The 23,257-nt window shown below is 42.3% G+C and overlaps 2 protein-coding genes across 7 annotated transcripts in view; both read right to left on the minus strand.

Annotated features, from left to right (window-relative positions):
* The window catches only part of LOC149308986 (carnitine O-palmitoyltransferase 1, liver isoform-like), a 45,636-nt gene extending 44,891 nt beyond the window's left edge, over positions 1-745 (minus strand). For all 6 annotated transcript variants that reach the window (XM_089531561.1, XM_089531563.1, XM_089531560.1 and 3 more), the window contains exon 1: positions 191-745. The gene's annotated coding sequence lies outside the window, so the exon portion shown is untranslated. The remainder of the gene's footprint in view (positions 1-190) is intronic.
* Positions 746-4,720: 3,975 nt separating this feature from the next.
* LOC149308987 (uncharacterized) lies at positions 4,721-8,670 on the minus strand. Its single transcript, XM_089534051.1, has 4 exons — positions 8,225-8,670; positions 7,411-7,505; positions 7,125-7,289; positions 4,721-5,551 (listed from the first exon to the last, which is right to left on the minus strand). Exons 2-4 carry the CDS (start codon positions 7,494-7,496, stop codon positions 5,323-5,325), a joined length of 480 nt encoding a protein of 159 aa, XP_089390177.1. The 5' UTR covers positions 7,497-7,505; positions 8,225-8,670; the 3' UTR covers positions 4,721-5,322.
* Between the last annotated feature and the right edge of the window lie 14,587 nt (positions 8,671-23,257).

Genomic DNA, 23,257 nt, shown 5'->3' on the forward strand with positions numbered 1-23,257 from the left:
ACACTAGAAACCCCAATTTGAAAGATTAAAACGCTCAAAATACATTTAAAAACAGATATGTATATTAAAACATATATATTCACATGTACATTATAATACATCAAGACAGATATAGATATAGATATAGATACACCTCCCTCTCCCTCTCTGAGTCCTCTAGGAAAACCCAAGGGTCCTAGACAGCACTCACCTTACTGCCTTGAGGGAGACCCCCAGCCAAGAGTATCCTGACCCACTTCTGGGGCTGAGCCATACAGACCCTGAGGCACAGCAGCCTGTCTCTCAGCCCCAGCATCCCTCCCAGCTATTCCTCCTCCTCCTCTTTCTCTCCATCCTCCACTTCTTTCTTTCTCTCCTCCTCCTTTAACTCCCTCTATTCTTTCTTTCCTAGGCCACCACCTTCTCCTCTACCAGCTTCCCCCCCTCCTTGCCTCCCTCTTTCCTTCTCTTCCTCTCCCTTTAACAATATTGCTCCCTAGATGGCCTTTAGCATCTCTCCTCAGCGCCATCTTGGCTGCCCAGGGAGTTTCCCACAATGCAACGCGCTCCATTCGCCATTTTTCTCTGTCATTCTAAAAGCAATGCCGGTTGAGGCTTCCTGCGCCCGCCCGCAGCGAATGTGGGTGTGTGGGCGGGAGGTTTTCCCTGGAGTCCTGTCAGGCCTCTCTCTCTGCAGCCTCACTCACAACAATAATCCCCTCCAGCCAAAACACACTGCAGAAATAATCCTCTCTGAGGCCCTTTTAACCGCCCTGCCTCAGTGCTAGAGAACCCTGGGAATTGTAGTTTATTGTCTGACAGAGAAGGCTGGATTCCCTAGCGTTGAGCCAGGGCAGTTGAATTGGTGTCAAACTGGATTGTTTCTGCAGTGTGTTTTGGAGATCAGATATTGCAGTCCAATCCACATTGTAATAATCCACTTTGAGGCCCCTTTAACTGCCCTGGCTCATTGCTAGGGAATCCTGGGAGTTGTAGTTTCTTGTGGCCCCAGAGCTCTTTCTTTTTAATAAATAATCTTTATTCAGAAATTCAAATTTTATTTTTTTTAAAAAACCACACCCAAAAAGTCAAAAAAAAACAACAACACAAAAACAAGTGCAAACATAATTGACATACATGACTACTGGCTGTTAATCTGCTGCTTACTTTGTTTTTATTATATACTAGGAGTTTATCACACAAAGGAGATCAGGAGTTTATTCTGTAAATATCCTGGAAAAATCGCGTAATTACGTGAAACAATTTCACAAGGCGTCATGCAAAACCCGCCATTAAAGCAATCACAAAGAAGCATTAACACACATCTTTTTACTTTCGGGATTTCAGCGACAATGCATTTCTGATATCACTTTATTTGCGCAGTTGTTTGTGATAATCGTTTGTGCAATTACTCGCCATTTTTGCTTTATTTGCGGGATGCTTTAAATGTTCTTTAATTTCTCTTTAATGCCGAAATTATCCCCAGTGTGATAAACTCCCTAGTTAGTATTGTTTAAGGGACATTTTAATCATGTAATGTTGTTGTTTTAGATGCATGTTGTAGTCCTTAAAAAACCAACCCTACAAGGTAGATCAATGTTATTATTCCTCCCATATGATGGAATAGGAGAGGACTGAGTCTTGAGAGAGAATGATTTGATTAAGGCTCCTTCATGGAAAGTAGAGTTGTTATTAAACTGGAGATGTCCACGTTTGTTGCATAGCTACTATGCAACACCAGCTCTAAAAGATGATTTGTGTTTTTGACTATTCCTTTAATCCAGTTACTATAGGATGATTTGTGTTTTCAACTGTTCCTTTAATCTAGTGTCAAAGAACCCATCCAAATATTTTGGCTCTTCAGATGTTTTAGACTTCAAGTCCCATCAATCCCACTTAGCATGGCCAATGGCAAGGGTTTAAGGGAGCCAAAATCCACAACATTTGGAATGGGGTAATATAACAACAACAACAATGTTTATTTATAAAGTTTCCCCATTCTAAAATAATTTATGTTTGCTTGGCCACATGTGAACATATCCCATAGCAGGAATGATGGAGCCTACAGCAAAATGTAATTATAATGGGAGCAAAATCCATGTAATGGAGACAGGTGTTACAGGTTTGTTCCTACCTTAGAGTGAAATATTGAAGGATATGCCAGTGGGGCCCTATTAATTTCTAAAATGAGAATGCAAAAGAGGATGAAGTGTCGGCTGGATACATCCTGACCTCAAAGATTGCCTTTCAGTCACAAAGTAGGTCAATAACATGTTACAACTAACTTAATGACCATACTCACTTCCTCAGGAAACCAAGAATTGTGCTCATAGTTCTATTGGTCTAATCTAACTCCCTGCAAAGTCATTATGTAGAGAGATCTTGCAGCACCTTTGAGTCCATACTCTTTACATACTGATTCTACAGACAAACACAGCTATATCTTTGAATCCCTGCAAAGTGTTCCTTTCTTTTGTGAGAAGTTGGGGCTAAGCATAGTTTTTTGTGTGTATGTATAAGCAAGGTGTTATGTGGTTTCCATATGGTGTTAAGTCTGCAGCCTAGCTGCTGCAGGCTAGAACTGGGGTGGTTAAGGTTCAAATTCCTATCTAGTCATGTAACATCACTACGGCTACATCTGCATGGAAGATATAATCCAGTTTGACACCACTTTAAGGAACGTAGCTCAATGCAATGGAATCCTGGGAATCAGTTCTCAGGATTCCATTACACTGAACCACGGCCATTAAAGTGATGTCAAACCGAATTATATCCCCCATGCAGATACAACCCAAATCGCACGTAGCCCTACCTAACTAGGCTGTGGTGATGATGAAGAGGGGAGGTAATTAACTAAATAGTCAACTCCAAGATCCTTGGAGTAAGAACAGAAGTAAAATATAATTTTAAAATAAACTATTTTAATGTTTAACTATAAATGTGAAAATAAATTGTGTCTTTGTTGAGTAACAAAATGCCACGCAAGAGAACATTTTCATTATTATCATCAACATGACCAGTATATTATTTAGGCATTTTATAAGCATTGGAATTAGCTCACTGTGAGCTCAGGGCCTTTTGGTCATCCAGCAGTTAAGTAGAACACTGAAGACCTCATTGCATTCTTCATTGGTCTAGAACACCCAAGGCTTGGGAAGGATTCTCATCAGGTTGCAGTAACTCATTAAGAATTGTATAATAATATAATTTTATAACTGTGAAATTGTATATTTTCATCTGTTCCAAGGTTGAGATCTCTCCCACATTTCCTTCCTAGGTTCACCATGACAGCAATGGGGCTCCGTCAGCTCCATCTAGAAGAGCATCATGAGCCCCAGCAAGAGACCCAAGTTCTCTAAGATGGAGGAGAGCCAATAAACTGAAACTCTGCATTGCTGGTTCTCATGAATTGCATAAGCAACCTATCCTGGATGGGGTTCCATTAACCCTGAAGGAACAGATAGAAAACTGGGGAATACTGCAAGATCTAGCAGTATTCCCCAGTTTAGACCTCACCTGAGGTCTAAAAAGTCACTAGAGCCAACTTTAATGATCTATCAACTATTGCCTTGCCTGGATAAGGATAACTTAGCCAAATGAGTCCATATACTAGTAGCTCCCCAAGAAGAAGACTTGGGAGATGCTTGTTGTTATTGTGTGTCTCCAAGTTGTTTCAGACTTATGGCAACCTGAAGGCAAACATATCATGGGTTTTTCTTGGAAAGATTTGTTCAGAAGAGGTTTGTCGTTGCCTTCCCCTGAGGCTCACAGCATGTGACTTGCCTAAGGTGACCCAGTAGGTTTCATGGGCGCTTTACAGAGTGCCCAAAAAGGGCGCTCTGCCGGCGCCCGTGTTTGCTGTGCCAGGGAGCTGCAGCGGACAAACCACGCGGTTCCCCGGTGCAGCAAAAAACCCCGCAAAAAGCGGGTTCTTTTTGCAGTGTGGTTATGATGCCACAAGGCGCCAATGGCACACTTGCGGCGTCATAACTGTGCCATGATGTGCGGACACTAAGCATCCGCCACATCAAAATGGCGGCGCCCATGTGTATAGGACGCCGCCATTTTGACGTGCCCAGTACGTACTAGGGGTGAGGCTTGATTGGACGCTGCGTCCTTGGCCAACCCCTTGTACGTACTGGGGGCGGGCCAAACGCCAATCTGGAATGCGCCATGGCAAAGCAGAGAATCAAATCCTGGACTCCAGAGTCGTAGTCCAACGCTCAAACACTAGGCTACGCTGGCTAGTACAAAATGCAGCAGTTAGACTGCAGACTGTAACACCATATGGAAACCACATAACACTGGTTTTAAAGAAATTGTGCCACCTGCCAATGCTCTTCCAGGCCAAATTCAAATTTATGCTGGTGATAAACTGTGATCCGTAAACAGTTTGGTACCTCTATACCTGAGAGATCACTTCTTCCTGTACACACCTGCCCAAAAAATGAAGTCTGCTGGAGGGCCCCTCCTTTGTGTCACAGTAATGGGGGCAAAAGTGCTCTCTGTTATAGCAGCTGGTTATGGGTGCACTCCCAAGAGGAACAAATAGCAATAGCATTTCATTTCAGCATCAAGTTGAAAGGCAGCTTTTGAATTGGGATCCAGTTATGTCATTCACTTGTACATGTATGTGGTTTTATCTAAGTTGTTTTGATATAGTTAAATATGTTTTTAAGACTGTAAATTATTTTACTGCTTCATATTTTAATTGTTTTAAAATACTGATTTTATTGTATCCTCAAATATTTGAATATGTGGGGGGGCATATACATATTTAAATAAATAAATAAAGCCACAACAGAGGTCAAAAGACCTTCATTTCCCCTGCTCTTTTCATCTGTCTTTGTAGAGGCAAAGCACGAAATAAACCATTAAAAATTCCAGGTTGGAAAAACATCTCTTTACTTTCAGTCTTGTCTCAGAACAACTCCTACGCACAAAAGACCCCACAAGCCAGGTATCCCCTGGAACTCTTTTGATTCTATGCCATTCACCCAGCCTACCCGCAATTGCATGAGTTCAGTTCAGTTCATCTTTGTTATGGTCACAGACCAGCACATAATTGCTAAGTGGGTAAAGTCAATTTCTTTTGGCATAAGTGCTATGCGACAATGCTGCGATGTTCCTGGGTCTTCCTGGCGATTCAGCACCACCTTTTCCTTGGATTACTGTAGCATCTTCATTCTGAATTCTGTAAGTCCCTGTAGGTTGCTGTTCCTGTTTCTGGAGCGGACCTTCATGAGTGTGTTGGAAGCCACCCAGCCTGTTCTCCTTATCCCTGCAGGTGACCAGAGCTTTATTCTGTTGGTACCCATCCTTTCCTTGTCAGCATAGGATCTCTTAAGTGGGAGTTGGCACACCATGCCCAGCTGCCCGGCGTTTCCTGCGCCCATAGCCCATCGGATCTGTTGTACCCTTGTTGTTCTTATGAGATTCATCTTTCTGGTTGTTGCCTCCATAACGGTATAGCAGATTGGCAAGGTTCTGGATCTGACAGGTGCCAAGGTGGCATCCCCGGATGGGAGGTGAAGCTATTAGGTGCCGGGGAACTCGGTGCCCAAGGACAGAGCTGTGGGTTTAAGAAAAAGACAGTAAGAAATTTTGGAATCTGAGGTAGGAATACAAGAGGAACCATCTCCTGCATATCTTTGGGGGAAAGTGGGAGTAATGCTTTAAGAACTGTCTAATCTACAGCTGAGACCTGTACTAAAATTATCATGAGTCCAAGAAAGGGTTTTAAGCACTGTCAAGACATTGCTTTGCCACTCTCCAAAACAGGTCTGGAGTGACTAAATGTAAAACAACTATGGAAAGCTAACTTCTGAGGGGGAGGGGGGGATCAACTAACAAAATCAGTAGTATAGTTATCAGAAACATAGGAATAACTGGGGTACAGGACCATAGGAACAGAGCCATGGAAATCCTTGTAGTCCAAAGGGGTAAGTTTTCCAAGCTTTTCATAGGAAGCTGCCTTATAGCAAGCTGCTTTATACTTAGTGCATGATTATCTAGGTCAGTGGTTCTCAGCCATCCTAATGCCACGACCCTTTAATACAGTTCGTCATGTTGTGGTGATCCCCAACCATGAAATCATTTTCGTTGCTACTTCATAACTAACTAAAATATGTGTTTTCCAATGGTCTTAGGCGACTCCTGTGAAAGGGTGGTTTGAACCCCAAAGGGGTCGCAACCCACAGGTTGAGAACTGCTGGTCTAGGTTCAGCTGCAGTCCATTCATGTGGAACAGGAATAGACACTGACACTCAGTATAAATACTTTGACATTTATGAGAAAAAGTCCTAATTAATCACCTCCTCATCCTGTTAGGAAAAAAAATAACCTGCAAAAGGTTTTGCCTTTTGGAGAGCAATTACTATAAGCAGCAAAGGAAAGGACTAGGAGGTCAGAAAAGGACTGATAATAGACTGTTTTCAGGAAGCATTTTTCCTGAGGAAAGGGTTTGGGGGCCTGTGGCTCTGCATACATTGTTGAACTCTAGCTCTCATCAGCTCCAGCCAACATGACCAGTTGTCAGTGGTGATAAGAGATGCAGTTCAACAAAATCTGAAGTATGTTCCAAGATGGTTTTACAAAATGCAACTCAAGCCAAATTGCATTCCATATTCTAGATTAACTATGGTGGTTAAGGCTGCTGGGAGCTGAAAGTCCAAAAACATGTGGAGAGTCACAAGATGCCCACTCCACTCTAAAAAACCTACTGTTGCAGAAGCTGGACTAGTTCAAATCTCAGGAAACCAGGAGGACTGATATCCTGGGAGACAGGACTCTAAAAGTAGGAATGCACAAACTCGGGGGCCCACTTAGAATTTGTTGGACTGCGACTGTTACCAACCCCAGACACCATAGTCAATGATAAAGGATGATGAGAGTTGCAATCCAACCATATCTGGAGTGTCTTAAGTGAAGCTGTCCACTCCTACTCTTGTGGATTGTTGGGAATGTAGGGTTAGTTAAAAAATGGAACAACTTAAAGTAGGATTCCTGGGTCTTGTGGAAATCATGAGAAAATTACTGGCTAAATCTAGTGGCTGGAAAATGTAGTCCAAAACATTTCCAAACTATGAATAATCCCAATATCCTCCAATGCCAATACCATGTCAACCTCTGCAACTAACACTTACCTCCTAAATAGATTTGGTTGGCTTCTTGCTTCTTCCAGCTGTTCCCACCGGATGGGTCTTTCATCTGCCTCCAGTCCAGGCTCCTGAGGGATTGTTCCACTATTTGCTCCTCTATGGATCTTCAGGAGCTGTTCCAGAAAGGAGGCAATAGGAGGGGGTTGTCGTCTGTGACAGAAAATATGTAGGGAAGAGATTACAACATTGAAAATGCCATGTAATTAAGGAGATGAGAGGAGGATTCTCCATGTTCTCTTTAACCTCAACCTTCCCTGACTCTGTGACTCACCTGTCTGGTATTCCAGATGTCCTCCAGGGCTGACAAGAAGTCTTCATCAACAAACATACCATCACAAGAATACTTCTTGAATCCATTTTCCTGACCTTTTGAAGGGAAAAGGAAAAAAGATTAATTGGAGAGACAACTCAGCCTGTGATCATTGTCAAAGTGCTTCTGAACATGTGAAGACTTTTTTTTTTCCTTTTCCACTGACAACTCCAAATACACCCACATCTTGGCAGCCTTGAAGCATGAGCATAGTACATCTCTCTCCCTTCTTATGAAATAAATCCTAGAAAGGAATTGTAATAGTGATTCTTTTTGGATCTTGTCCCGATGGAAACGGCCATTTGATGGTCATATCCTCTTGATGCCATTTTACTTCTAAAGACTTGAGGAATACTTTGCCTTAGCTATTTATCTATCCATAGCACTGTCATACTTTGGATGATTCATGAGGAGAGATTACTTGATTGGAAAAGGCAATGCTGCCTAGTAAGAAGAAAGGCAGTAGGGAAAGAGGAATGCCACATTACAGGTGGATAGACTCAGTCAAAGAAGCCATGGGTCTGAGTTTGCAATACCTAAGCAGGGCTGTTGACAACAGGGTGACTTGGCAGTCTAGTTGCCATAACTCACTTGACTTGACTGCAGTTAACAACAACCAAAAGCACAACGCATTCAGTGTATTATGGCAGAAAACAACACTTTTTTTAGAGTCAAATGGCCAAAAACTTTCCTGTCACTCCAGTAGCCCTCTCAGAAAGGCTTTACAAACCACTTCTATATCCCAGAGAATATAGTCCCAAAGAGAGACACCTACCTGAAAGATCTCCAAGGATCCAGTCCAATCTAGTCCAGTCTGAGTCTGATCTCTTTTCCTTCCCAGGAAGCAAGTGGCTGTGACTGTCCAGCAAGTGTTTGTTTCAAGCCAGGATGGGAATGCAATTTATATGCCACTAGTCAGGAGGTGGAGCCATGGAAGGTGCTTAGGAAACCTTCAGAGCCAGACAGGATGGGGGAAGAGCTTCCCTACTTCTTTGGAGGGAAAGCAGGGGCTGTATCCTATCCCAGGCCCTGCTTGTGGTTGCTTTACATGCTTTTTGTCATGCACACACCACAGTCACACTGACTCATCACAATTCCCAGGCATCCTGTCTGACGCTACAGGGGTCCCATTCCCATCACTTTTCCCTTTGCATGAAAGCCACCTGACTCCCTGTGGACTTCTCAGTCAGACACACAAACAAACAAAATTAGCCAACACACGTAGGTAACACTTCATTCACATTTCCCCTTCCCTGCCCTCCGTATCCCATCATGAGATCTCTGTATTCTTAGATCTCTCTCTTAATAGACACAGACGCACGTGCGCATACCCACCATCATTCTCTAAAAATGTATTCCTATTCTAAAAGATAGCTTTATCCCAGGCCAGGTTGAGAACTGCCAAACTAGACCAATTCTTCTTTCCATTTTTTTTCTTTTATGCTAGTTGCCTAAAAATCAAGGGACAAGACGAGGGAGTGTTTAATTTTTTTAACTGCACATTTTAGGTGACCTACTTTTTGGCATACCCTTTCTATATACATGTGGTCATCCCTTTTAAACTTCCAAGCAATTTTGTTAGGCTGCAAGACAGTATTTTGATGTTGTTGTTTTGCCTTCAGGTCATTTTAAGGATGTTTCTTGGCATGTTTCTTCATTGGAGGCTTGTCCTTGCCATCTTCTGAGGCTGAGAGAGTGTGCCTTGCCCAAGTATGGCTGAGCCAGAATTTGGGGGGGGGGGTGGATGGAGAGAGAGAGAGATCCAGAGAGAGAGATTGAGGCTGCTGCCACACTGCAGAATTAATACAATTTGACACCAATTAACTGCCATGGCTCCATCCTATGCTGTCCTGTGATTTGTAGTATGCTGCAGCAAGAGATATCTCACAAAAGTACAAATCCCAGGATTCCATAGCATTGAGCCATAGCAGTTAAAGCAATGTCAAACTGCATCAGTTGCGTAGTGTAGATGCAACCTGAGTGCTATTCTAGGAAATACCTAGATTCTGACTGGGTGCTTTGATTGTTTCAAGGGCACTGTCCCAGCTGCCTTTTTAGTGTCCCAGCTTGGTATAGAAATTATGTTCCATTACCAGTTACTCTGGTGCTCTCTCTGATGACACCATCACACCTCCTTTGAAAAAAGTATTGTGGTCTTCTTCCACATGCAAGGGGGATAGTCAATGCTTATATTGAGCTTGAGGCTCAGGATGGCCTAAATACATGAGTATATGGAGCTGAGCAGATGAAGCTGTGCATACCTGAGAAACATCGCAGAGCCCTTGTCATATCAGAGGTAATGCTGCAGAACACCTTTCCTTTTCCATAGCACAGCTGCTGCTTGCATGTAACAAAAATCATGGGCCAGTTCTAGGTGAGGCCTTCATAAAACCTGATGTTTGAACCTCACACACTGAGCTTGAGAGAGTTACTTTTGGACTGTCACTCCCATAATCCACTGACTATGCTGCTTGGCAGATTATGGGAGCTGTACTCCAAAAAGGTAACGTGTTCACATTCTGGACTGCAGAAAGTGACATTAGAAGGCTTCTGTCAAGCCAGATGAGGTTGCTATTATTTGGTCACATTCCTGAAATTCTCCAGGAGAGGATATATTAGGCCTTTGAAAACCAGGATGTGTTGGTCCATCCTCCCCCTCACTCCAGTCATCAGACTATTCTTAACTGTGAGAACGTGCAGATATACAGCAGACTCTTTGGCCAGATGCATGTGGCCAAGGATTGAGTCACACCTGGGTTGATGTGGGGTGGGAAGAGGTATTAAAATATAACTCATAGAAACTAGAAGCAAAATAAGAAACATATCTCTGGACGATGCCTTAACATTGCAGTGTCAATGGCTGGATATGCACTGGAGAAATAATGCAATTTCACACTGCTTTAATTATTATTATTATTATTATTATTATTAACCTTTATTTATATAGCGCTGCTTTAACTGCCATGGCTCCATCCTATGGGATTTGTAGTTTGTTATGCAACCAAAGCTCTATGGCAAAGAAGTCTAAATATATCACAAAACTATATATCCCAATTAATTGCCCAGTTGGCAGTTAAAGCTGTGTGAAACTGCATTATTTCTGCAGTCCAGATGCAGCCAATGTTGCATCAGTTTTCAGCTGCCAGTCCAGTTGTTTTCTGTTCCGTGCTGGGAAATTGCTGGGAGTTCCATCCCTTCCGTACCCTCCCACATTTCACAGATTAAAACCAAGATGGCCAAGCAACATGGCAAAATTAGAAAGAATGCACAAGGTAGGAGAGCCTGCAGCCATTTGCTTTTGCCTAGGCCTACAAGGAAAAGCCCCTTCCTCTCCTCTCCCCAAGCTGAATTAATTGATTGCAAACTGCTTGAACTCAGGTTGCAGCAAATGAAGTAAGCTGATGATGAAGAGAGAAACTGGGTGGAAGAGAAAAAACTAGGACACTTTTAAACCAGCTAGAAAAAGTTGAATAAAAGAGGATTAATCAGGATTATTCACACCAAATGAGGACAGTTGGAGGGTATGCTAAAACTTTAATATATCTTGGCCCAGCTCAGGCTACTGTAAAATCCTAAGTAAGTAGGCTTGCCATAACCCGGCTGCAACTGGGAATTTCCCGATTTTGGGGGCCCTGAGCCCCTCCCGGCACGGGTGCAGCCCCAAAACCGCGAGCCCCCCGGTTGCAGCCTGGGTTGCTGTGCCCCAGGCAGGCCTCGCTGCCCTCCTCCTCTTCCTCGGGGAGGCGGGGAGGAAGAGGAGGGCAGCGAGGCCTGCCTGGGGCTCTGGAGGCGAAGCTGGAGGTGGCGCCTCCCCGCGCATCCGCGCCACCCTCCTCCTCCGCCCCCTCTCCCCCAGGCCGTGCGGAGGAGGCGAAGGTGGACGGAGGCAGCACCTCCTCTGCGTGGGGAGAGGGAAAGGAGGTGGGGGAAGGTGGCGCAGGCGCGCAGGGAGGCGGGGGATTCCCCCCGGATTCCCCCCCCCCCCAGCGAGGCCCTGGATGGGACTCCGCAATCATGGAGTCCTTGGAGGTCTGGCATAGGCTTGGAGGACGCTGCCTCCCAAGCCCTAGCCAGGCCCTGGATGGGGCTCCGCAATCGTGGAATCCTCCCAGGCCTGGCATGGGCTTGGAGGATGCTGTCACCCAGGCCCCAGCGAGGCCTTGGACAAGGTTTAAAAATGTAGGACCTTTTTTTTTTTTTCCTGGCCAGGAAATTTTTTTAAAAAGGTCCTACATTTTTAAACCTTGTCCTACATTTTTCCCGGTTTGGAGGTCCCCAGGGATGGCAACCCTATAAGTAAGGACACAGTTGACTTGTGAGGCAGGTTTCTCTTTTCACCAAATAAATTTAGGGGTCCTTGTTTCCAATGCTGCCTCTCTTAACTCACTAGCCTTAGAGGAGGGCACCGCAAGAGCCCACACAATCTGTGTGTGCAACCTAATTTATTTATATATTTTAAACAAGGACATTCTGGTAGAATTCCTGAGAATTATCTTGAAAATAGGTCAACTTCACAAATTCGCAAAACTGCAAGTCACTGCATCCAAGAAAGCCTTTGTAATGTAAGCAAAAGCACAGCACAGTGGATTTCCAGTCTATTTGTATAGCCAGTCCCAATGGACAGCATTAGGTACTGTCTCCAATTGAAAATCCACCCTTCCAGGTCACTGAATTCAGTTTGATGCTTTGACAAAATAAATTCTTAAACGGTATTCATTTGTTAACACTGAATGCATGTACAGTCTGTATACATGTGTGCACATGTTGTTGATTTCATATCCTCAACTATCCTGAAATGCCAGGGATAATTTTGATTGTTCCTTTGTATTTTGATTTTTCAGATGATTTTAAGGCATCCCATTTTCTCTCTTCTCCCAGTTTCCCCCCTTGGTCTCTTACTTCAGTTGATATAAACTGAGTTAAACTGAATTAAAAGTACAATTGTATCTAAAATGCACAAAACTACAATAACATCCAAAATCCACAAAACAGTAATACCTTTATTGGACCAACCAAAATGCACAAAATACATGATGTAAGTGCTCCACTGGCTTTTTAATTAGGCAAAGGTGTTTAAAATTATAATAGGAGGGACTATGATGATGTTAGAGTCACAGGTCTACTTGCTCAAAGTCACCCAGTGGGTTTCATGGCCAAGTGGGGAATCAAACCCTGGTCTCCAGAGTTGTAGTCCAACACTCAAACCACTGGTGCATTTGGAAAACTTAGGTGCTTTTTAGGTAAATCACGCCAAATGCAGTCTCAGTTGAAGAAAGTTTTACCTTCGTTATTGTACTTTGTGTACAAAGTACACAGTGTTATTAAATTTTACTGTATGGCCAACATGGCTACAAGTTAAAAGGAGTTGGCACTCGACTCAGCAATGTGGAGAGGAGGGATGAAATCACATCCTTTCCTGTAATCATAGCCAAAAGCAAACTCTGCAGTCTCTTCTAGCCTGTGTGTTTTTCCTCAATAAAAACTTGTGCCATCTTGACCATACTCTAGTATTACTTGGCTACATATTTCCCTATTTTCACCTGTGAAATTTTGGAGGTTATGTAATCTGTATACTTGTACATTTAAGCATTCATAAGAATCAACATGTGTATAGTCTTTATACATAGGCCAAGCAATATCAAAATTATTCAGATGTAATAGCATGTACCTATGTTAATACAGAAGGTTTTTTTTCTGGGTAATACCTCAGTATTCTTTTGCACAGCAGAGTGTTCTTAATTTGACACACTATTGCTCATCCTATCTAAACACTTGCATATTTAAGTATTGCAACTCTGCCACTGAAGTCTGGTTCTGACCACAGACAAATCAACAGAAGATGGAGAATGTGTAAATGAGAAGGTACATGTCTAAAACACAACAGTTTCTTATACTCTCTAGACTAGAACTCTTTTTCAGGCTTAGATGTTAGAAAGTTAAAAAATCTTTCTATATGTAATGGCAATTTTCTCTGCAGGTAGACTGACTTGCAAAATGGAGACTGCCGTATCAGTCCAGAAGAAAAATACTGAAGTATCCATTCCCTGATTTGAATGTCACTGTCCTCTGTATAGACAAAAGACTAGCTATGATCCCTACATATCTATGTATTATGAAAAGTCATTAATTATTATTATTATTCCAAGTAGTTAATTACTGGCATAGCTTCAGTTTTTAAAACATAATTATTTGATGTCCTATTTCTCAAAGTAAATATGATATTTACTGTTCACTTTGTAAAAAAATTATTAATATTAAAAGCTACTGGTCTGTGGTATAAAACACATTTTCTTCCTATCCATGTCCCATCAACAATCTCAAGGCAGCAAAATAAGGTGCAGAACGAATCAACACTTAACCATGGAATTTTCCTCCTCTGCCATTTTGTGAGGACACAGCCCATAACTATAAGAGTAATATTTCAGAGTTAGAGTTACAGTGGAAGTTACAGTTAAATTACAAGTTACCGTTAAATTGCATGTTTTTAATGTAGACATTTATTTGGTGAAAAACAATTAATTAAAAATGACTAATATACATTTACAAGTTATTTTCAGGCATCTTGGTATGTATTTCAATTGTCCACACTCGTGAATTGTTCACACTGGTGAACTGGAATCCTGACCAGCTCCATGACTTCTGGCCTCTAAAAAGGCCACTTTACACATTCCTATTGCACATGTATACATAGATTTGTTTAAGTATGCAACTGTAGTATACTAAAATGAAGTACACTAGGGTTTGGTTCCAGGAGCACCCCCACCTCCCATGGATACTAAAAACCCTGGATGTTCAGGTCCCATTATATACGATGGCATAGTAAAATGGTACCCCTTATATAAAATGGCAAAATCAAGGTTTGATTTTTGGAATTTTATAAATAAATACTTTCAGGATGTGGATGGATGCAAAACCCTTGGAGACAGGGAGCCAACTGCATGTGAAAATATGATGTGTTGGAGACCCGATGGGTACTTCTGAACCAAAACAAAACCACATTTCCCCCCAACTATACATACTCAGTCACAAACCCTGGTGTGATGTCACCTAACAAAAGACCTCTGAAAGATCAGGGGCTATAACTGGTTAGAGCTGGAAGCTCCTCAAGGCTCTTTTTCTGGAACCAAGTTCTCCTTCCCAGTGTGGTGACGGGGTGAAGCAGAATTTGTTTTTCATTCTGTCCTTGGATGTTTATGATTTTCCTCAGCAGCTGGAAGAAGCCGGAAAAAATACATACATGACGTTTGTGCATCCGTGAGGATGGAACAATGGGGGGCCAGAGCGGGGTGTCTAGGAGGAAACAGCTGGGGCTCTCAGGAGGAGGGGAGGTCCAGTGTGAATGAAAGACCAAGCAGGGAAGGTTTGGTATTGTAGAGGAAGGAGATCTGTCAGTGGAGTGTCTCTTCTCTCCATCCAAGGATCGAAAGACCCAAGCATCTGTATTTTCAGTCAAGAGGCTGAACGCAGGGGGCAACTGGAAAAAGAGAGAATGAAAGGGAACTGAGAAATATTTGAGCAGATGGTCATGATGGGCCAGTGGAATCCCTCAGGGTCTTGTTCAGCAGCAGGCTAAGGACAGGAGGTCATGATGAGAATACGATTCTCGTGCCTCGCATCCCGCTTAGTCATTGTCCCTTGAATCCCCCGTTCGCAGAAGCCAAAAACCAAATAGTAGCGGCAAGAATTAAAACACTAATTTAAAAAAAAAACCCTCATCATAAAGAAAAGTGAAAACACTCCCACCAAATGCATGGATGGAATGGGGGAGAGGTGACTAATTTGAACTACCTTGGTGCACATCTTTGGAGAGGAAACCAACAGACTAGTCAGTGATGTAGACTCAGTCAGTTTTGCCTTGGACTCATGTCAAACCCAAGTCATTTCAATTACTCAACTTGGACATGCCTCGGCATTAAATGAGGCACTGACTCGACTCAATACTTGTATATATTTAGTGGCTGATTTGCTGTCCTAACTTCATCCAGAAACAGCACACATGTTAGGCAACTGGCTTGAGGCAAGGGTTGAGATCTATATAGCAGTCTGTCCCTGCTGCACACTGGAAAAGCTTTAGAAGAGGGATCCTTTTGCATCAAACCCTCACCCACCCCACATAAACTCTCCTTTTTTTCTGTTGATGTTAGCTCCCAGAGTTAAGATTCCACTTGAGGCTTGACTTAAAAGTATCTTTCAAAGCCTTGAGACTCGACTTGAGGCTTGAAGGTAGAGATTTGAGATTTGAAATAAAAGACTTGAATACAACACTGATATTTGTACTGGGTTAAAACATTCTATCAGGATATGGGAGTCCCAACTTTTGTTATTTTAAGAAAGGATTAAGGTAGATCAGAGAGCCAGGCCACATGTGAGAGAACAAAATCATTTTTAAAAATTATTCACTCACACGCAGCTGAGAGAGCTATACGAACACTAAAACAATTAGATATTATCAGATCCATTTTAAAAATGGAATTTGAGTTGCTCACATATTGATTGGATCACAATTTTGTTTGTAATACAAACAGGTGACAGCCAAACTAGATTTCTGACATGTTATTTGGTATTGTATCGCATGGTAGAGTCAGCATAGTGTAGTGGTTTCAGTGCTGAACTAGGACACTGGGAGACCAGGGTTTGAATCCCCGCTTGGCCATGGAAACCCACTAGGTGACCTTCGGTAAGTCACACTCTCTCAGCCTCAGAGGAAGGCAAACCCTTTCTGAAATATTCTGCCAAGAAAACCTCATTTTAGGGTTGCCACAATGACTTGAAAGCACACAACTGCAACAATTGTACAGCACATTTATTTAAGTTACACAGCTCATGTATGGGAGGTTGCTGGGTCAGAACTCTGGTGCTGCTGCTAATTTTCATTCTTTGTCGTATTTCCCTCCTGCTTCAATTTCAGATATGCTAAGGGATGCTGAATGGGACTGCAAGGCTCAAAGTGTTAAAACACTTTCCAGCAGCCTGGATCTCAGTCTGAGGACCTTATCGCACACACATTCTGGGGACGGAAGGAGGACGCTCGTGTGTGCGCGCGTGCTGCAGAAATCGGAGTTTATCACACACGAATACGTCCTCCAAGAGGCCCCATTCCGTCCCCTGGCGTGCACCCGTTCGCGTCCATTCCTGACGGGCGTGATTTTTGCCTGATGGACCTTCCGTCAGCACTCTTGGAGGACATATTCGTGTGCGATAAACTCCATTTTCTGCAGCACGCGCGCGCACACACGAGCATCCTCCTTCCGTCCCCAGAACGTTTAAAATTGTGTGTGCGATAAGGTCCTAAGTCATTCCTGCTCCCCTGCCACACCACTTGTGCTGGATATTTGGTTTTTAAAACCCTGCAAAATAACACTGCCAACTGCATGGCAAACATTAAATCTTGGCTCCGACTCTCCTTCCTTTCTTTTTCATTTTTAATCTCAAGTTATCAGCCTTGGGGTCAAAAGGTTGCGAGAGTGAAATCTGTAAATGCCAAATAACAAGCAACACCTGCTGAAATTCCCTCTTTTACACAACCATTTAAGGTACAGGAGTTTTCACTCTGGCAGCTCTATTGGGGGATGAAGCCCAAAAGCCGAGTAAACCACCAAAGTGGCTCAGGACAGAGTGTACCTGGAAAAGCTGTTCAGGATATGTACAGTATAATCTTTTCCTGGGCCAGTCCAACCATTACATACATAAAGGCAATGGTCATAGGTGACAGACACTCGGGCAAGTTGTCCTGTTGCCTGGAGCCAATCCCCTCTCTATGATTTGAAGGATAATATAACTGTATATAGCACACAACCTGCCCTGCGACCACTAAACTGCCCTGCTGACCATGGATGTATCAGCATCATTATAGAATCATAGAGTTGGAAGGTATCCTATGGGCCATCAGATCCAACCACCAATGCACGATTTCTAGCTAGAGTTAGAATATCCCGAACAGGTAGCCATCCAGCTTCTTCATGAAGACACCCGGAGAAGGAGACTTGACCACTTCTCTAGGCAATTGCTTCCATTGCTGAATTGCTCTCACTGTCAAAAAGTCCCTTCTAAATGGTCAGTTGAAATTTACCATCCTGTAATTTAAAACCATTAGACCTACATCTTCGCCACAGGGCAGGGCAGGTTGTGTGCTACATGCAGAATTAGACACCACTTTAGTTGTTATTGCTCAATGCTGTGGAATCCTAGGATTTATAGTTTGTTGTAGCACCAGAGCTCTCCGGCAGAGATGGCTAAATAGCTCAGAAAACTACCTGTCCTATAATTCTATACCATGGAGCCATGGAACTTAAAGCAGTGTCAAACTGTATTAATTCTGCACTCTAGATTCAGCCCTAGTTCTAACCTCTGAAGGAACAAGCCTGCACCCTCCACTTTGTGGCAGTCCTTAAGTTATTTAAAAATGCTATTGGGTCACCCGTCAGCCTTCTGTTTACTAAGCTGAACATGCCCAGCTCCTTCAACCTCTCTAAATATGTTTTGTTCTCCATACTGCTTATCATCCTTGTTGCTCTTCTCTGAACTTGCTCCATAGAATCATAGAATCATAGAGTTGGAAGAGACCACAAGGGCCATCCAATCCAACCCCTTGTCATGCAGGAACTCTCAGTCAAAGCATCCCCGACAGATGGCCATCCAGCATCTGCTTAAAGACCTCCAAGGAAGGAGACTCCACCACATTCCAAGGGAATGTGTTCCACTGTCGAACAGCCCTTACTGTCAGGAAGTTCCTCCTAATGTTGAGGTGGAATCTCTTTTCCTGGAGCTTGCATCCATTGCTCCAGGTCCTAGTCTCTGGAGCAACTTGTCTATATCTTTCTGAAAATTTGGAGGGACACTCCCAGTTAATTATCTCACTTTTTCAGCTGCTCTTAAAATGTCTCATTTTCTCTCTCCTTCTTTGACTTTCCCTTTTTTGTCCACAGTATACTTCAGTTGCTACAAACTGAATTCAAAGTGCAAAAAAAGTTTGCATCCAAATAACTCAGCAGTTGGGAGATGAAGGGAGGGCAGAATATTGTCCTTCCCTGTAGCCTGAGGCAAAAGCAAACTGCTGCACTCTGTCCTAGCTTATGAGTTCTTCCTCATTAGTAACTTTTGCCATTTTGATCACACTCTGATGTTTCTTGGCCACATATGTCTTGGTTTGCATCTGTGAAATGTTGCAGCGTAGCAAAGGACATTTTGTCTTCCCTGGGGGGAAAAAGTCTTGGTTTCAGACTGACCTTTTCCTCAGAGGCTCTCTTTTCTCTGTGTACTGGCATTTTAGACCCAGCTTGTGCGAGGTTGTGGTGACATATTGCACTCTAGCATCCAAAGAGAGGAAGCTGTGTGCCCTTGTCGCATCCTCCATTTAGAAACCACCTGTGTGTTTTCTCACCCACAGTATTGTGGTGGCTATTTCCAGACTTGGAGACCTTGTCTATATTTATGTTGATTCTGAATAAGTTCCTTGAACTTTTAAGAACTGCATTTTTGGAGGGACAAAGGAAGGGAAACGGATGAGGAAACTAAAAGGAACGTGTCAACGGAGGGCCAACTCTTTTCAGAGCAACTTCTCGTAACTGGGGACTCTTCAGTGGAGGCATACCAGCAATGTGTGAATTTGTGGGGAGGGGGAACTTCTTTTGGGGGTCACTTACATTTGTCCCTTGAGCTCTTTTTTTTTAAAGCTTCGTCACAAAATCTTAGGTCAGTGATTTACAAACACTGGCATGTACTTTTAAATTTCCTGATTAAATCTTAAGTTTTGCCTGAGCAGGAAAATGTTTTTCTTGATTCACTGCCACACATACACGCTCATCTCATGTCCTCTTGCCTTTTTGTTAGACCTTGACATTGGCAGCTTTAAAATCTACATCTTTTAAACAGAGTGGCAACATTTATTTTACTTTTCCTCTTTTAGGCTGCATTTATACTGTGGAATTAATGCAGTCTGACACCGTTTTATCAGCCATGGCTCAATGCTACGGAATTCTGGGACTGATAGTTCTGTGAGATATTTAGTTGCCTGGTGCCACAACAAACTGCAAATGCCACGACTCCATAGGCTGAAGCCATGGCACATAAGCAGTGTCAAACTGCATTAATTCTGGAATCATATTACATCTATTCTGCCACCCATGTACTGGTTGCCAAAATATTAGTGATTGCTTTACAAACCCTACATGGCTTTAGCTTAGAATATCTTGGAGACCACCTTTTCCTGTATCAGTCTTTTTTAGATTTGATGAAGACATCCTTCTGTTTGTCCAACCTATACATGAGACATGACTGGTCAGGAGACAAGAAAGGCCCTTCTTAGTGACTGCACCCAGATTGTGGTAAACCTTGCACCAAGGGGCTTATCTGGATCCTTTCCTTGCCATTTTCCACCATTTGGTGATTACTTGTCTACAGAGTTTGGATAGTGTCCTGGGCAAAGATTCCTTAGATGGAAGCTCACACAAGGTGAAGAATCGCAGAGCGAGAGCAGTGCTTCATAGTGTTGCCAAGTTTTTAAAATAGCAATAAGGAACATTCCAAATTCATGGCACGCCAGGCTGACCATCAGAAAGCAGCTATTAACAAGTCTGTTTTCTACCTAAATACCAAATGTGAGTATTGATATGTGATCTTCTGGTTTTAATGCAATAATTCAATAAAGATTAATTTTTTAAAAAATCAAATGTGAGTATTGATTTCAATTAATCTAACCATGTATTTCTCTGTAAAATTAACACACTGTCCACATTAATGAATCACAATGATGCACACATCTCTTTATGAAGGCTTACACCACCAAATACAAGATTTTTTGGCATCTCATTCAGTCTGTATATAAAAGGCAAAGTTTTCCAGGCCTAAAACAGTTGACATCTCTTATACTAAGGAACTCCTGCCATTCCTATAGGGACAAAGCTTTCTGGTCTTTTAATAAAGTGTGTGTGTGTGTGTGTGTTATATTTTTAACTTTGGTATGTTTTTATAATAATTTTATACTATTTTTACTGGATGTTTTTTAATTGTTTTAAATTTTTTATTGTGATGTTTTAATAATGTTGTATCTTGTGAGCTGCCTTGGGTCCCTTTTTGGGGAGAAAGGCTTCATAAAAGTGAAATAAATAAATGCATAAATAAATTAAGGATACCTGCCAACCATACAGTAGTGTGCATATATATAATTTCCTCATTTCTTAGACGTGGGAGTTTATTTGAATAGCATTTTTTTAAGCAGTTGTGGTTGATTTAAATCTATCTTGATTAATGATGTCACCTGAGCCTGTCCTCCGTGACATTACAGGGGCTAGGTTTTCCAGATCTCAGGGACTGGCTTTGAATCTCCAGTTTTCATGGGTAATCTTATTATTATATACTAATATTGTATATTATTTAGTTAGGAATGGTGAGTGGGGTCAGCTCTGGGCAAAGGGCTGGGTGAAAATCTCCAACTCAGCTTTGAAACAGCAGCTTGCTAAAATTTGAAAGGCTTAATTGATTTCTATATGCAACTTGCAAAGGTTCTCTGGAAGGTCTATGTATTTACATAGAGCCTTATCACACTTGAATCCCACTCAGAAAAGGGATTTTAAAATTTAAAAAGCCCCACAAATACGGGATGTTTTTCAGACACATTTGCACCAAACAGTAATAATGCAAAAATAAAGCGAACGGAAAGTAGAGAAAAACACCTTTTTATGCTTGGGCACTTCCAGGAAGTAAAAAGGTGTCATTTTTGTCCACTTTCCATTTGCTTTATTTTCATGTTATTGCTGTTTGGAAGAAACATTGTCTGAAAAACCTCCCACATTCTACTTTTAAATCCCATTTCTGAGCAGGATTTGTCTAGTGTGATAAGGTCCTTAGTCAGCTTATTCCTTCCTTCTCAGGCATTGTGGTCATTGTGATGCAAGGACTCACCCTCCATTTTGCTCTGCATCTACCTTGTGACTAGAAGCAAGTTGTTATTGTGTGCCTTCAAATCATTTCTCACTTATGGCAACCTTAAGGTGAACCTGTCATTTGGTTTTCTTGTCAGCATATGTTCAGAGGGGAGGGTTGCCATTTCCTTCCTCTGAGGCTGAGAGATTGTGGCTTGCCCGAGGTCACCCAGTATATCATGGTGCCTTTGCGTAGAAGCAAGTAGGCTAGATTAAATGTTTCTTGTCTTATCTCCACAAGTAAGTGAGAAGGAATAATCTCATTTTACTTTGATCTAGAAACAGCCACTTAAGTAAGATTTCTGTCTTAATTTCCAAACAAGAAAATATCCTGTTTGCTTTCACTCTTTGTATCAATGACTATTTGTGAGTAACTGTGATTGATATTTAATACATAATTCCTAACATCAGAGGTTGTCCCTAGGTTTCAGGTTTTGGCCTGGAAGACACAAAGCCTGGAATGATCCTGAGTTGGCACCCCTACCTGGGGCTAGCCTTTGGTCTCAGGTTTTAGCCCTGAAATCTCATGGTCTGAGATGGCATTAATCTGGCAATCTTAGGCCACTTCTGTATAGTAGCTGCCAGACTAATTCAGCCAGCCTTTGCTAAGAACTTTGGTTTTTGGAAAGAGGTGAGATTTGCTGTGCTGCGCAGGTAGCAAAACGATATGGACTGTAGTCATGTAGCATTTGCCACCTCCTTCTAAGGTGGCATTTGAGTTCATATTTCCAGGTTCTTAGTGTCATGCTCCTTGTCCCTCTTTGGCACAATGCATGTTTGCATGTTCGTATTTGAAACACTTCCCAGAACAAAGAGGAAAAAGGTCACCAACATCTCAAATCAGAAGTATCCAGTAGATAAATATTTATGCTAGATGCAGAATTCAAGGCCTGACTCACAGGATGCACACATACACGCGTATATTGTGCATAACCCTCTCCATTCTGGACAATAGACAATAACAAAGCACTTTCCTCATGAAGGAAGCTTTAACAAACAAACAAAAAAGCATGAAAACCTCACAAGCTTCACGCACTGTCATCAGTAAAACTGTTATATTTGCCTAGGATTGCTATCAGATTACTGCAGATATCTAATATCTGTGAATAGTAGATGCCATGGCTGATAAAGATATCCCAGAGAGGGGGCCTTTTCAGTGGTGGCATCTTGATTATACAATGTTTTCCCCAGAAAGGTCTGCCTGGCAACATTGACCATATTATTCTTTTGGAATCACAAAAATTCTGGATTTGATAGTTTTAGCCATGTTTATAGTAAACCCTCAGAAATAACCCTAAGAATCCGGAAGATGCACCAAAGCTGCACTCTAGTGCTTAGGAATGGAGTGTGGCTTTGGCGCAACCTCCAGACTCTTAGGACCCATGCATCATTTAAATAGCATACCTTCGAAGAGACCCGAAACAGCTTTATTTTGGCAGTCTGTAACAGGCCTTGGTTTCATGATGTTTAAGAATCATGTGACTCAGCCTCAGTGGAGCCAAGATATTGTTTGCTAATATGAAACCACAATTAAATATATATCTAGAAAAGAGAGAGAATAATTGGTTTGCAGAGAGTGGAGCTGTAAGCTTAACACATCCGAGGTTCCTCTCAGGAGGTTTTTGGAGGTCCTCAAAGTCTGGATGACCATCTTTTGGGACTGCTTTAGTTGTGTATTCCTGAATGGCAGGGGATTGGACTGGGTAGACCCCTTTGGTGGGGAGAAGGGAGAAGACCTTCTTGGTGTCTGAACTCTGGAACTCCCTCCCTAGAGGATCAGGTTGCTCCATCCGTTTTCCTTTCAGTGACAGATAAAAATATTCTTGTGCCATCAGACCTTCTCAAACTGACAAGGGTTGGACTTTAAATGTTGTGTAAGGCGGGTTACA

Source organism: Sceloporus occidentalis, unplaced genomic scaffold (genome assembly GCF_023333645.1).
Source record: "Sceloporus occidentalis isolate IW3139 unplaced genomic scaffold, rSceOcc1.0.p SCAF_7, whole genome shotgun sequence".
NCBI classification, from domain to species: Eukaryota; Metazoa; Chordata; class Lepidosauria; order Squamata; family Phrynosomatidae; genus Sceloporus; species Sceloporus occidentalis.